The sequence below is a fragment of the Anneissia japonica genome, unplaced genomic scaffold, assembly GCF_011630105.1.
Source record: "Anneissia japonica isolate Jap-2015-1 unplaced genomic scaffold, ASM1163010v1 scaffold1812_len1207588_cov181, whole genome shotgun sequence".
NCBI lineage: Eukaryota > Metazoa > Echinodermata > Crinoidea > Comatulida > Comatulidae > Anneissia > Anneissia japonica.
This window is the reverse complement of record NW_022726379.1, coordinates 883,098-899,428: the sequence shown is the minus strand read 5'-3', so window position 1 is coordinate 899,428 and position 16,331 is coordinate 883,098. Positions and strand designations below refer to the sequence as shown.

Here is a 16,331-nt window from a genome sequence, read left to right as displayed (position 1 = left end):
CAAGTAGAATGATAAAACTATAGTGTACTGCTGTGTCTTAAAATATTTGTTAATGCGTGACTTGAATGTAGTAATTTAGTGATTAATTTTAAATTGTTTGGGAGAGCATTGCTGTCTTTAATTGCAGAGAAGAAATGAATGTAGAGGTAAGACCAACTTTACCCTGTGCTCACAAGTGTTGTATTTACGTGTACGCTTGACAATTTAATTTGACCAATATGAACTGTACATCACTTGTATCTTGACAATCTTCATTGAGAGGGATCATTCTATCATCTATAGCTGTTTCAATGTTTTGGATTTCATCGTTTGTTGGAAAATTTTGGTGGCCAATATGTATTGGCGAGTTGAATGTCCGAGCGTTTAAGGCAGGGGCGCGGCAACCTACAGCCATAATATTGGCGCTTATTCAAACGACACGTTCGCCTTTGGTTCTAGAGGTGGAACAAGTCTTCTCGGAAATGGACTATAAACCGTAGGCCTCGTGTACACAATAGGCTCATGTGCACTTTAATGAACCCTGTAGGCCTACATCTTTCAAGATGAGTAGGGGTTATCCCGGAGTACTGGTCCATACATCCCCTGTCGTCTTGTGATGGGGTTCCCACTCTGAAGAGTGATAAGTTCACTGTTCAGCATATCATGGGCCCTAGTTCCTAAAGTATAATAAAAAAAAATCAGACCATTTTACTTCTTATAGGTGAACTATGCATTATTTATATCTTTCTACAGAACATGGATGTCAGTGTCAGTGAATGGACATGTGACAAAATAAACAAAAGGGAAAGGGGTTAATTGAAGCATCAATGTTAATATACTTGACATGCAAACATAAGTATGCAGAATTAATGTGCGTGACAGCAAAGTATATCATTAATTCACTTTCACACTGAGTTCACATGTTTGAAGATTAAGCAAAAACAAATTATGAGAAACTGTGACCAACTCTGGTAATAAAACCCTGCTCTTTGTCAATTTCTAAAGAGAATCAGAATTTTGAACACTTTTTTGCATTTTATAAAAGAAGATTGAATAAAATTTATGCAAAATATCAATCATTATATCTAACTGATAAGATATATGTATTTTTTTTAAATACAAATCTTTATAACAAAATTTAATGACTTTGGAATCTTTGAAAAGTGTTTTCTCAAAATCTACATTGCTGATATCCATTAAATATTATAACTTCTTCACTAACAGTACACTCAACCAATTTACATCAATCAAATAAACACTGTTTAAAAAGAAGAAATCATGGAGAATCTAAAAATACCAAAAATTAAATTTTTGAATTTTCGCTCACAAACGCCTGGTTTTGCCAAAGCAGTCACAATTATGAAACATCACGTGTGTTTTGTTGCTAAAATTGTTTATTCTACCTAAACATGAAAATGAACTAATAAAAATAAATATATTACGTGTACTGGAAATGATAATTAAGTTTATGGATGATTTTAGTGAAAAAATTCTAGTTTGTGCTACAGTACCTAAAGTTTTATACGATAAAACTAATAATTTCCTTCCTACTACCTTGAAAATGTGTCTTGCAAAACGCTATACAGTTGGTACCGGTATTCTTATGTTGTATCTTTAATCCTTTATCTATGAAGAAACTGTTTATGGCTTCCTCATTCCTACTGACCTACATTAATTTTCGTCAATGTCATTGGAAATACATGCACATTATAAATGGTGTCTTATTATAGACATATAGAGCAATTTAATTATTTTTTACAAATTATTTCAAGCTTTATTGTCCTTTTGGGAAAAAAATGCTAACAAATTTACACTAAAACAACAAACATCTAAATGTAAAGAGCACAGATGCCTATAGGCATTGGTTTATTAACAACCATAAATATATTACCTATATTAAGATCTATTATATTGTTTAATATTATGATAAGTTTTTTTGAAATACCATACTATTAACAGTCACTGGTTGCCATTATGCTGTTATAAACTGAGCGGAAATAATATAATATAATAATTCCATTAATTTAAAGACCCTTAAATTAATGGAATTCACTTTTGGATTGTTTGTAGTAATGTAATGTACTTGAATTTATATAGTGCTTTACACCTATGAAGTGGGGACTAGCTTGTATGATAACTTGCTCCTCTCCTAAGGTAGGCCTACTCTTTGTGTAAGCTACCTGGCATGGTAAACCAGTACCAGCTACCCTCGTCTATCCATAACAGGGGCTGTACGAAACAAACCAGGGTAACCCACTACTCATCTCAAAAGATGTGCACATGAGCCAAATTTTGTACACGGGGTTTATGGTATAGTCCGAAAAGACTTGTTCAAATACCAGAACCATAGGTGAGCATGTTGTTCGAACCACTGCTGATGGCAGTACTTTGCAGCGCCCCTGCCTTAACTGCTCAACCATTTGACATAAGTCAGTAAAAACGGATTATTTTGGTCTGTGTTTCAATGGAAGTTAACACTATAATATTCTACTGTAAATAAGCCAAATTTTACATTGTCAGGTTTTTTTCCTCCGATAAAAAATAGAAAAATATTGACTATTACTTGGCAGATGCTACATTTGGTCATATTCATCGAATGAACTACTTTATTATTTAGATTGTGAGGTGCATGCAGTACTTCAACTGAATCAAATAATGAAAGACTGTTAGTAGAAGAAACATAGAAAGGAAACAAAAAGACTGAAAAGGAATAGAACAAAAGAAAAGTGTATAGAAATGAAAGGAATGAAACAAGGAAATAATAGAAAGAAATAAAGAAAAGAGAAAAAGTGAGAAAAGTTAATAATATATAGAAAATTAGAATTAATGTTTTCATTAAGCAACATAATCTATAATATGCAATTAAACAAATTAATATAAATATTTAATAATTTTTGACTAGGCTATTTGTAAAATTAAGCTTCACTATTTCGCTTTTATAGTACAACAAATCAATAACTAAAATAAATTAATTATTTTTCTTTTTTTCAAGAGTAACTGTGCCTCAGAATAGCCCGATAGATTGATTTCACAATAAGTGCTATAATTATTATTATTATTATTATTATTAGTGCCCGGAACATACCTGTATTGACAGGTAACAGAAAAATCAGTATCAAGATAAACATTTGTATCCTACAATGTTCTCATGACCATCTGCCTATAGTATAAAAACAATGGGCTTGTGACATAATAAAAAAAATTGAAGCAAGGCAGTTTCAACAAAATCATGTCTGCCCATTCTGTCCTTAGGCGTAAAAAAATTTAGTAAAAAAAATATGCCCGGGCCGTTAGCTATCAAAATATATCAACATGTATTATTATACGATAATTTTGGTGAAACTAAAGTGAATTTTAAATTGATATTCCCAGTTCAATGTTACAGAAAAGCAAATCGACTTTCACTTTATTAATCTAAAAAATCCCTCAAATTATGATTCTCTATAGCCTTTTTAAAGACTTTCTAGTCTGTGATTGGATAATAAAACTGGTATTGTACAGTATTTCACAGCTGCCTACAGTATCTTGTTTCCATTTTGGTCGGGTATAAATCTTACAACCCTATAATTAATATAAATTATTTTTATGGTACAGGGTACATGGAATTCTATGAAGAAAAAACTGTGAAATAAAAATTCAAATACAACTGCTGAAACTACAATTATTTATAAGTCAGTCATAACATCGTCATTTCCACAAAATTTCCATATCCCCAAGCTGATATTAATTTGATATAGTGTCTGATATTTTGTGATAAAAAAAAACAAGATGACTGCATTCTACAGCAATTACTGTCAAGTTATTTCAGACACTATGGAAAATAAAAGACAAAAGGGGGAATAATGGTCCAGTCTGCTCCTATTTTCTATAGTGTCTTATATAATACAAGAAAACATAAGTCACTAACAACAGATAACAATAATACAATGTTTTTATTATTATTATTATCCATTGTTAGTAGATTGGCCTATAATATGTTAGACTTTACAGCACTTCATGCCAATAATCCTCAAAGCGCTTCACATTATTACACCCGGTCATGGATCAAGCGCATATGGGACACATACTCGGCTCCTTGGGGAGAATTCCATAATGTTGCAGCTGTAATCAGCGCATTTGTCTTTGAAACTACTGTACAAGGACAATGCACTTTACCTACAGTTATCTCTCTCTACCCAGGAGTACAAACAAGTGTCATGATGTAATACCTAAGCCATCCAGTGATTCCTTTGAGGATCTGTATTCAAATAATCTTTATTATTCAGCTTGTTTGAAACTACATAAGCACACTCGGAAGGCTAGGTTTTGCACACAGAACCATGTAGTTGTTTTTTTTTTTCATTTACCATATACAGGTTTTAATTTTCTGCACACAATATGCAAAACAAAATTTCAGTATTGTTGAAAGTTTTGGGATGGAAAAACAAAGTTGGAGGTAAATTTGATTACATTCGAACTAACTAACAGTATAGGTACAGGTAATGTAATTATGACAGTATTTAAAAACAAAATTGTTTTCTCAAAATCAAATGAAATATTATCCTAACAAAACAGCAATACGCAGGTGTTAGAAAGGATACTGAAGAGACAACTATGTACATTTGTAGACATAACACTGACAATAACATTATTTCTAATGATACCTCAAGGTTCTAAGTAATTAAATTTTTCAACAAGCTCCTTTTGGGTGAATGAGTATCAACAAGGCATTGTTTATTAATTGACAAATGAATTTCCAAGGTAAAATTCCAATTTATTTCTTGCCAGGAAAGCAGTTTCTTATTCAAAGTTCCTTGGAAGTGTTTTCCATCATCAAAATCAATAGCGCATACAATTATATTTCCTGTATTGCCTCATCACAAATAATGTCCTTTAGCAATAATGACCCCTTCCTTCCAAATTCTCATTAAAAAAAATCAAAGTAAACATAATGCAAGAAAAAAGGTTACAATACAAGCAAAATAAAAATCAGACTTGTTATAACCAGAACCCCCAATCAATACAAATAACTAATTCATGATTTAAACTGCTTTACTACTTTCATATCATTTAACCCCACCCCTCCCCCACCCCCAAATCTGGCAGTGCAGCTGGCCATTTCAAAGCCCCAAAGGACTAAAGCATTGCCTTACAGTATGTACCAAGCTGCTTCAATCTTCACATTCTTAACAGCCTTTTAGTTTATGTCATGGTTTTTGTTTGAACTAACAACCGCACACAATACATGCCTGACTTTTTTTAACTACGATTTTGAAGACTAAGTATAGAGGGTGCACTTCAACTGTTAGCTGAAATTGAATTAAATCTAATGGTAGAGATCAGCAAAATTAAGTCATTAAGATACAGAATTTTTGGAAGACAAGTCATGATAAATGGACACTGACTGGCTTTCTTACTTTAATTAAGCACTCTTCACACCTACCTTCAAGGGAAGCAATAGATCACCAAATCTCTATTTAAGACCAACAGAAATCACCTTATATCATTCTCCTGATGTCAGTCAGAGCAATCTCACCAAAACGTTGAGACAACCAACATGGTGTTCCGAAAGTTTTATGATTTTGTTAAAGAAAATTGTCTTTTCAATATATACTCTTCACATTATATAATCTTTTAAATGATACAGTAGGTTTGTACTAGAATCAACTTATTATTGCCAGAGTTATGAGTAAAGGTCTGCCGATTTCTTAAACTAATCACGCAGTGTTAGCAACAGTACGCCGGTTTTTTGGATGGCAAGCCTCAAATATAAGCTAAAATTTTGCTGATCCCACCAGTTGAATACTGCAGTTTCTAATATTTTGGTGAACAATTTTTACCACCTAAGCATTAACCCTTTCACTGCGCATACCTGGAAGTACTGGGTAAAAAACATGTCGTTGAATTGCGCATCCTCGGTAAATATTTCGAACTATGTACAGTATGTTTTTATTCATTTTTATGTATCTTTATCATTACCCAGTTAAAAAAACAGCATCCCATAAGAATTTCTTGGGAGAAAAAGCATTTTTTTTTTTTTACAGAATTTATGAAAAAAGAAATATGCAATACGGCCGCAAAGTGGTCACATGACCACCTAATTATGAAATATACCAAATTTTATTTTCACCCCATAGGCCAACCTCTTGCCTATCCCAACATGCAAAAAGAACTTCAAAATAACCTCTTTTAGTATTTTTTTGGCATTTATTTCAAAATCACCTTTTTTCCTCCAAAAAAAAATCCAGCCCAGGGGTCCTATTTACCTACAGCAGGGAAAGGGTTAATCAGGTTAAAATTCTTTTGGAATAAAGATGTCGAAATAAAGTAGTAGTATCATACTCCCGAGCTTTGCATTTTCTGTTAGTAGGTAATTTTAATGGTAGAAATGTTTTAATCTGATGTAAGATTTTTTATTGTTAAAAAATGCAAAAATATTATTAGGAAATTAATGCATTTTGTTGGTTTTAAAAATTTTACAGCAGAACAATATAAAAATTCTTCTGATGAAGTATGGAAAATATATTAATAAAATTGGTTTGGTATTGGTATTGGTACGGTCATTTATAATGCGCCTCTTCTTGCTGTTATAAAGCGTAGTTCTTTTCCCTGGTTGGGTCAACACATGCTATGCGTTGCTGCTGGTAATCAGCGCAGGAGAAGGTAACCCCACCAGCTTCCCATTTATACTCCTGGGTGGAGAGAAGCAATGCAGATAAAGTGCAGACAAAAGCGAAATGCACAACGAGGGATTGAAACCCCGACCTCGAGGTTGGGAAACCAAACCGTTCCCACTGCGCCAAACCGCTTCCACAAATATATTATGACTTAAGCAGGGCACTGACTGTGTCGTATCATATCCAACTCCGCTCCCTGTCATCGCTAGATGACGTGATCCTGTCTGTTCATTGTCGGTGGCATTCTGAATGGATTAAAAACGATTGCTTCATAGCGTTCTCCATAGTGTTACGTCACGATACCACGTGATACTACACCGTTGCTATTGTTACAAAATGCATTCAACTGGACACCATTTTCTCCACTGATAAAAAATTTATCCCAATTTCTAACGTAATTATTAAGTAAATTCTAATTGATGATTTAAAGTGTGTTCAATAACTAATGTAATGTGAGCTTGTGTGTTTTTAGTACATTTTGATGGTAAAATATTGGATGTTAAAATGCCTATTCCAGAAAGACTGAGGTCATTCAGGAGTAATGAATGGTAACCAACGTCTGGTTGACAACAGAGGTCACAACTTGAAGTTGTGACGACACGACTGTGGTACTCTATAGAATCGCATCGGCCGACAACTGCCGGGTGCAGTGAATATCTGGCTTAAGCCTTACAGTATCTATACACATAAAAATAGTTACATATGAAGTACTGATGGTATATAAGTTGTGTATAGTAGATGAGTAAGTCTTACCTATACACAGGTGTGTATCTTTAATAATGGCTTTAAGGTGTCTAGCATATGCCTCTTCTGTCAATTTCTTAATCTTTTGTTCCTCATTGTCACCATTAGACAGCTCGAGATCCTCTTCTACATGGCTTGTCACTGAGTCAGTTTTTTCTGAAATACCATTAATTTCACAATCTTTATCTTGTCCATCTTTCAATTCACCAGCGTCCGCTGTAATCTTGCCCTCAACATTAATCTCTTTTTGCACAGCAGATTCAATGTCATTTTTTATGGATTCCATAAGTTTTTTGGCTTCTTCCTCACTTTCTTGTAGTGCATGATCAATATTTCCTTTTACTGTCTCCACCACCTCACCCATTGATGCTGATGTTTCTTCTTTATCTAAATCAACTTCACTATCATTATTTCCAATGTGCTCAATAGAACTATCCATATTTCCAGTACTTTTACTACTGTCATTTTCATCTTTGATAGTTGATGTACTATCCACCGTCTTTGCCAGATCATTCTGATGATCACTGACATCCTGACCATAACTAGTTTCTTTTTCATTGGGGCTGCTTTCATAATCCTCAACAGAATTTCTTGCACCATAAGGACTAGCAGATTTAGTGCCATCCTTGGAGAGTCTGTTGCTTGCTTCACTGCTTAAGTCACTAATAGAGAAATCATCCAGTTCATCTTCATTGCAGTCATTAAACATCTCATCTTCATCCAAGAAGTAATCTTCCTCAGATAGGTGTAGACTGGTGATGTTGTCTTGCAACTTCCCTGGTGATTGGGATAATCTCTTCGACAGATCATCTTGCAAGATAGCCTCTGCCCTATCTAATTTTGTGAAACTCTCACTGCGAACATTTATGTGTCCATCTGCAAAAAAATGAATTTGTATGAGCTAAGATACATCATGTCTTCCTTCATTAAGTATGGATTAAACCACAATGGTGCCATTACTAAATGCATACTTTAAAAATAGTAGTAACAACTTTTTTTTAGAAAGGGAAACATTATGGCTTTAATAACCTTTTCAATAATATCATTTTTGTAATCCTCCATTTCACTAAAAACGGTCGGCCAACTGTTGGCACCAAAGTTCCAAAAATGCAAAATTTCTATATGGAAGTTGGCGATAAATAAACCTGTACTGTAGGGTTCAATAATTGATTAAATTAAGTTCTAATAGGATCCTTCTTTCTTCTTAATTGAGCGTAAGACAAAGTTGCTTGGCATAGAAGCCTAAAAAATGTTGTTCTTCATTTACATAATTTCTTATTTTTATCAAATTGTAAAGCCAAGGTTCTAATATAAGTGCAGTGCAAACTATTTTATTTCAATAAATACAAAACATTATCATTTCTCTTCTCTCTTCATAGATAATTAAGCATACCTGTGAAATTTAATTTGTCTATGCCATTGTAAGGCACAGTTATTGCACATAGAGCTGTATCAGCTTCCTTCAATAGTGGTTCCACCTTCGTTTGAATCTCTAGCTGATACTTCTGTAAGAGCTGTGTGAGGGGATGGTCCTGGCAGGCCAGGATCTTGGACACAAGTGCATTAATCAGATCCAGATCTTGTGGAGACTGACTCAGTTTAGTACGCCATGACTTCAGCCAAATCTGCAGGAAAACCAATTCAATAGATTTGAAGATATTATAAAAGGGAATGGCATGGCAAATCCCTCAAATGATGTAAAAGTTCAAAAAAATGTCATCTTTGGAAATAAAACCTAAGAACTCCATCTGTTTTCTGTATCGAATAATTACAAAAATTTTAATTATCAAATGAATCCTGCAAATTCAATTTTGGTTTGGTTTGCATAACAATTGGTCTATGGTCGTTATCTTACTAATAGAATTCTCGTTCTGGAGAAGGCTCACTCTCAGATTTATGATTGGTTGCTCATCAATGGAACTTTCCAGAGTGTCAATCAAACTTAATAACTGTCAATCAGAAAAGGGCTAGGAATACGTGTGTGTATAACGAGCACACTTCATAAGCCTCCTACTTTATTACATTTCATTCATCAGACCTCGCATACTGTTCTATTACAGTTTTGTCTGCTCAGGAGCTTCTAGATACCTTGCTTTAATTTTCTGAGATTTGAACGGGTAAAATTTAAATTTCATCTTCAATTATACAAATCAATTTTTAACCTATTTTGGACTACTACTCTTATGTTTAGAGGCCGAATGAAAAAACTTACTGTCTGATGTTCATACTCTAAGACACTAGCATAGACCTGTCGTCTCTCTAGTTCATCAGCAGTAGGTTCTCCAGTACTCGAGAATCTTCTGGAAGCTTCTTCCATCAGCATCATGTGGCGTTCTTGAACTTTCTTAGTTATCTGAGATTCAGATGTAAGTTAAATGGATAGAATGATGATTTTGCAATGATTGAGGGAACATGTTACTAATGAAAATTATATTGGTCTGTGACAAATGAAACTGAAATAAAAAAAAAATCCTTAACATTTTATAACAAATTTGTAATCTGCCCATGAGTCATGTATTATTTTTGTTGTTGTTGTTGTAAATGACCAAATAAATAATGAAATGAAATGTAATTTATGATCATTTTTAGGAATTCTTGATCATGAATGAGTATGTTTGTTGGTTATAAGTTATGAGTGTGTTGTTAGGTGAGACTATATTTTATAGCTTGTTTCACAAACTTATCTTTTTAAAAATAGTCAGAGGAGGAGGGCGGAAAAAATGAAATTTCTTTTTCTTATTTAGCAAATAGTTTTGTTAAACACATGCAGATGGAGGAGAAAATAAAGATAAACATTTTATTGGTGAATTAAAACAGTGAGGTAATAGGATGGTTTAATGCTTTAAATTCATATAATTAGGAAGAAATATACATATCTTATTTTTGGAGATTTCAAAGCAGCGGTGGGCGTAATAAAAATAAATAAAGAAAAAGTTTTTTTTTTTTTTTCCTGAAATTTCCATTTTTTACTGCGGTGGGTGTGATAATAGGCCAAAAATAAATTTTTATTTTTAATTCGAAATTGCCATTATTGGCAGGTGGTGGGTTTGCTAAAGAGGTATAAAACAAGTATCGCTTTATGTATGCATATTTAATTTCTATGTGTTCACTTCTATTAAATTTTTGTCTAAATCCTATTGAAATCACTTCTAAATTGATTTTGAGTTCCATAACATCTACATCTTGATTTTGCAACACAACTTTAAATTTTAAATGGCATCATACATTAGGGTGCCTTGTCGATGCCTTTTCATAGCTATTTTGTCTATTTAATTCAGAGTACTGATAATAAGATGGAGCAGATATATTGAGTACTCAGCACAATGTATAACAGAATAAGGTTTTAAGGATACAGCTGCCTCTTGCGCTCTTGCCAAGGACATGTTCTCCAGGAGTTGACGTTGTAGCTTCAAACTCTACAAAGAGATTTAAAATCATAGTCAGTGCACTTTTATGAAGACTTCAAATGTTGAAAGAATACATTTACTATTTACCTCATCTCTCATATGTAACCATTATAAAAATTAATGCTTAATCTTGGTTATAAAAATTCAGTATCTGCCCCTGGTTACTTGGGAAGTATTAGCAGCATGGTAGGTTAGGCAGGGTTGCCTTAAAGGAAGAAGAAACTAATTGAAAGTGGTAAGCAACCTGGGTAAGTTCAGAAGCAGGGTAGTCGCCGTAAAGTTTATAAAATGGTATTGCCTAAAGAGCAGATTATATAATAATAATAATGTCATATTTATATAGTGCATATTGCACATTGCCCCTATGCGCTTTACAGAGAAATAATATAGATTAGTCTGGGGAGAAGGGTTGTTGAGAAAGTAACGAACACTAAGAAAAAGAGAAGCCTAGGACAGAGTGCTGTGTAGTACAGGGACCAAGGTATAGATCACAATACCACTGGAGGTCAAGCTAGTCCACTGGGTTGGGCAGTTAATGGACAGGATAATCTTTGAAGCAAGGTAGTCCATTGGAGAGAAAAATATGGAGAATTAGGTACAGTAGTTCATGGTAAAGTAGTTTATGGGACAGGTTAATACATCGAACAGGATAGATTGTTAGGATAAAGAGTACTGATGTTAGAGGGTGTAGATTGGGGAGTGGGAACAGGCACCAAGAAATGAGGTATGATATTATAAAGGAGTAGAAAAGCCTATGATGGGTGGATCTAGTACATTTTTGTCAGAGGGAGCCAAGTGACAATAGGGGATTTACAGTCAAAGTGGGAGTGTTCCTTCTCTAATGGGGTCAAGGGATCCCGTAAGAGAATCCCTTAAGAATACCATAAGGGATCCCTTAGAGGATTCAGAGTTTTAACCATTTTTGCTTCTGCCTCGTGAGCAGCCTGTTTGCCACCCCATGAATCGATCACTACCTATGGAGCTGGGCACCCTAAGCGCTACGTAGAGAGGTAATGTATCTTACCAGCATTGAACGATGTTTTTCATTCTTGGTTCTTGACATTCGAGCCTTGAAGCCTGCCAAAAGCTGTTGGTTCTTTCGATATGCAATTTCTGTAGGTGATGGCTCATTTCTTCTACAAGTAAAAATCAATTGTTCACTGAATTGCAGTTTAAAATCATTTTCATTTTACTTTACTGCATCAACATGGATAAATCCACATATTGTTCTTTTTTTTGGCAAGACGGGTTCCATGGTCAGTATAGTTGGCCATGGAGTGGATCTCACAGCATTTCAATTTCATAAGCTCCGGATTAAACAAGTGGAAACAACTGAAATTATTAAATCTGGGAGCTATTAGGAGTGTATATACCGATACAAACAATTTTTTTGCAATTTTCATGTTTTCACAATTTCATCTTCATCGCAAACCCTAAAATCTATAGGCACAAAAAACAAAATCAGTTTTACAGTATTCACGAAAAACGGTGCTTTGGAAATCATTGTTTAATTATGACAGTGTAGACCATAAATTTGATTACATCACTTGGAGCACATTGTAAACAGGATACTATAGTGGCAGATTCAAAAATTTGAAATAGAGGGGGCCCAAAGAAGGAATTATACAGACAAGGGTATATACCACCTGAGCCTGACAATGGCTGGGGCTGAATTAAAGATTATGGCACCTCTAGATGGCTGGAAATGGCCCTCTCAGACTTAAATTTGAATGAAATTTTGTGAATATTTTGTATAAATTTTGAAAAATTTGGGGAGGGGTGGCACGGCTTGGCCCCCTCAATCCGCCAATTCATTGTAAATGTTTCATTATTTTCAACAAGCTCATAATAATGTACACTACACAAACCTGACACTAGAATGTTGTCGATGAAATGAGGGTGGTGTTTGCAAATGAGCATGAGGTTGCTGTGGTCCAGCAGTAGACACAGATGACAGCTGTTGTGTTGTGGTGGGTACATCCGGAAACATTGAGATATTGGTTTGTGGTTCATTGTTAGGTAATGATGCTGGTTGTTGGTTGGTGCTTGGAGGCTTGTGTCGGGGGATAGATGCTTCACTGATTGGTCTCCTAAAATCTATACTAATTTCTTCACTATCATCTGCAACAGAAATTTGGAGTTGTTCATAATCAGTAAAAAGTTAATATATTATTAGATGTTTTAAGCTTGTTACAACCGCTAATGTATACAACAACAGCTTCTGTAGTAACAACCATTGATGTAGCACACTCCACCACTTATGTAGTAACTCCGTAATGCAGAAAACTAATATCTTATGTAGTAAAAGAAAATCCACCTCAGCTAATGTACAGTAACATGGTCAGCAGCTAATGTATTGTAGAATGTAGTCACCACAAGTCATGCCCATTTTTTTTAAAAGTACCCCTACAGGTTTACGCACCATTAGGAAATGTGCAGGCAATCTGACTTTAGTTCCTCCTATGTTTTTCAGCTAATTGTATTACATTGTAATATTCTACATTAGATGGCGATAGTTACATTAGCTGTGAGGCAATTTTCGCTACATTTGCTGTTGACTGTTGTATAAAAATTAAATTTTATTTTTGACCTGTCAGCCACAAACAGATGGAAATTTCAGAAAAAAACAATTATTTTCTTTTTATTATGCTTACTGCCACCTTGAAATCTCCCAAAAGAAGATATCAATATTTCTTCCTTAATTATATAAATTTAAAGCATTTATCAATCCTACTACTACTAGTAGGCTGTTTATACCTGCAAGCTTTTTCCCCCACTCCCCAGTTTTTAAACATTAAGAAATCTATATCTCATTATAGATGTACTGTCCCTTGCAAAAAAAAAAAAAAAAAAAAAATCATAAAAATCATTTTTGAAATTTACTTGCCCATTTTGAAGTAACATAAAAATTATCAACTTGAACATAGAAATTAGTGTCTTTAAAAAATGCTTACCCATAAAAACCATCATTTTACAGCGAAAAAATGATAGAAACACTTCCAGTCACTGGAAGTGTTTTATTATCTTTATTATAATTATCCAGTTAAAAAATCAGGGAACACATTTTTTTAATTTAATAATTTCTATGCTCAAGTTAATAATTTGTATGTTACTGCAAAATGAGAAAGTTAATTTAAAAATTATTTTTTATGATTTTGGTCATTTCAAGGGACAGTACATCTTTAACTGTTCCCCAGTTTTTCATCAAACAACTTTTTGCTGTCTCAGAAAAATCAATTCTACAACATATCAAAATTTGTTTCCTCCAAAGCCAAACTTCAAGATTTAACTGTCCTGGTGTAAATTACCTATTTCAGTTAGAAGATCTGCTGCTCTGTCCACGCACTGTTGACACAACTTGGTCATCTTGCGTGTGTTACTAGTGCTTAGGTCACGTCCACCTAGTCAATGAACAAAAGTATATCAATAATGCCTCACTATTTAACTCAACTGCACTGATCTTATATCGATGTGAGTTTCCATCAGGAAAATATCATAGGAGTGATGTTTTGCCCTACCTGGGGTGTTATGAACCGAATACTCAGTATGTTCCAAAATACTTGCGAAAATAATTCGCAAGTGATTTGGGTGAAAATCGAACCCACGACCTCCAGATAACTAGCCTGGCGCCATAACCATTAGACTACCAGGCTTGCGCTTAGTGACTAGTGTTGAATCTGATCCCCAAGTAGTAGCGGGTACTGCAAATGCTATATCGATGCGAGTTTGGGTCAGGAAAATATCATAGGAGTGATGTTTTGGCCTACCTAATGTGTTATCGTACCTGTGTTATCAGCATCTTTCAGGAGAGAGTCAGCTATGAATTGAACACATCTTAGGTATTGCAGATAAGCATTCTTTAAAAAAAAGAATTATGGAAAATTAACATTAAAAATTACAATATTGTAAATTTCTTGAAAAAAGGGTGATCAGATTCTTATAAAAATGTTTGCAGTAAGACAGATATACAGGGCATCAACCTATTACGCACTCAGTACCCTTGAGACATCCTGAGCTTGGAAACATTTGTATCAAGGCATGGGGGTCATCAGTTTGTAAAGTGAAATTTTCTTTTTTAAAACTTAGTCAAAGATCATTCCTGATGATGACATAATTAATGTCGAAATATTGAATCCCAACACGATGGCGTGTATTTCAATACTTGGAGTATGTATTATACTTTCTTATCTGAGATTAATCAGTGGACCTTTCGGTTTTTAGTCAAAGAAAATTGTTATCATTTAAAAATTCTACAAAACCAGGACAATTGGGCTTCAGTAGTACACTATACAGTGGGGCACAGCAGATGAAAGCATAACAATCCTGCCAAAAGTGGAACAATTGAAATCGATGAGAACATTCTACCAGTGTGTAATACATTAATAATAATAATAATAATAATATTTATTCGGCAAAGTTAAAAGTATACATACAATATTCTTGCCAGGAGTAAGTAATAGGCATAAGCTCAAACAGTAAACTGCTCTTACTCCATCATCAAAAACAAATACAATGACAATACAATATAAATATATACAAAAAAGTAAATTCAAAATAAATTGATTTAACTATAACAAAATGAAAAACAAAGATAATTAATAATAGTTATTATTAGTATTAATATTTTGAGATCAAGTGTTTTGTGAGCTGGGCTTTAAAGTCCGAAATGGATGTACATTGTTTAATTTCATTAGGAAGTTGTTCCCATAATCTAGGAAAAATAACAAAAGATGAATTTAAAAATGTATTAGTCTTGGCTTTCCAATGTATTAATCGCCCTTCACACCTTTCACTTGATTTCACAAGATTATTAAACGACAATGGACATTGTCCATGCATAATTTTAAAACCTAACGTTAGTCGATATACTTTAAAAATATTAAAAACATTAAAACATTAGAGGTATATTGAGACTCACACCACAGTCTAGTAATTTTTAGCAAAATTTGCACAGATATTAACCCTTAACTTTTTGCACTAGGCCCGCTCTTTTTTTTTTTTGCTCGGAATATATTCCCCACTCAGGTCTACCTTTACTGGGGGTCTTGGGGTATAAAGCATAGCCACATTGCAAAAAAATACAGAAGCTGAACTCACCTTTTTTTTACCCTGAGAGTCTAATTTCAGAGCCTCTCTGACTCCCTTCTTAGCTAACTGGATACAGCTGTCAACCTGCCTCGAGCTGCTTTTACTCGGCTCCATCACAGCACAAATCACCAGTGCTGAAACTAAGATAATGAGGCTGTAAATTTAATTAATACTGTAATAATATTAATGACATAATTGGCTAGGTAACAATAATATTAATCAATTAGTAGAGCTCCGCATAGTACACTATAGGAAAATTGTTATACGAAGGTTAGATTTAATGCTTGGAAAAATTTTTGAATGCATTAAAATCTAACCTAAGTATAATAATTTTCCGCTAGTGTACAATGCATGTTCTACTAATTGCTTTATAAGTCAATTGCCATCTTTTTAGTGTTAGTTTTGATAACAAAAATTCAGAATTCAAACTTAGATGCGAAAGTGCATTATTAACGCC

The 16,331-nt window shown here is 33.9% G+C and overlaps 1 protein-coding gene across 4 annotated transcripts in view; it reads right to left on the bottom strand.

The window, feature by feature from the left end:
* LOC117113141 (VPS9 domain-containing protein 1-like) overlaps nt 1-16,331 on the bottom strand; it is a 42,670-nt gene that overhangs the window by 25,833 nt on the left and 506 nt on the right. For 2 of the 4 annotated variants that reach the window (XM_033256392.1, XM_033256391.1), the window contains exons 2-10: nt 15,884-16,014; nt 14,571-14,643; nt 14,095-14,187; nt 12,655-12,907; nt 11,811-11,922; nt 10,733-10,795; nt 9,592-9,732; nt 8,773-9,004; nt 7,389-8,255 (exon numbers count right to left, since the gene is read on the bottom strand). In XM_033256392.1, the coding sequence (XP_033112283.1) occupies nt 7,389-8,255; nt 8,773-9,004; nt 9,592-9,732; nt 10,733-10,795; nt 11,811-11,922; nt 12,655-12,907; nt 14,095-14,187; nt 14,571-14,643; nt 15,884-15,988 (1,939 nt within the window). In that variant the 5' untranslated portion in view covers nt 15,989-16,014. Of the gene's footprint in view, nt 1-7,388; nt 8,256-8,772; nt 9,005-9,591; nt 9,733-10,732; nt 10,796-11,810; nt 11,923-12,654; nt 12,908-14,094; nt 14,188-14,570; nt 14,644-15,883; nt 16,029-16,331 lie in introns of all 4 variants that reach the window. The other 2 variants (XM_033256393.1, XM_033256394.1) reach the window with 1 other exon arrangement.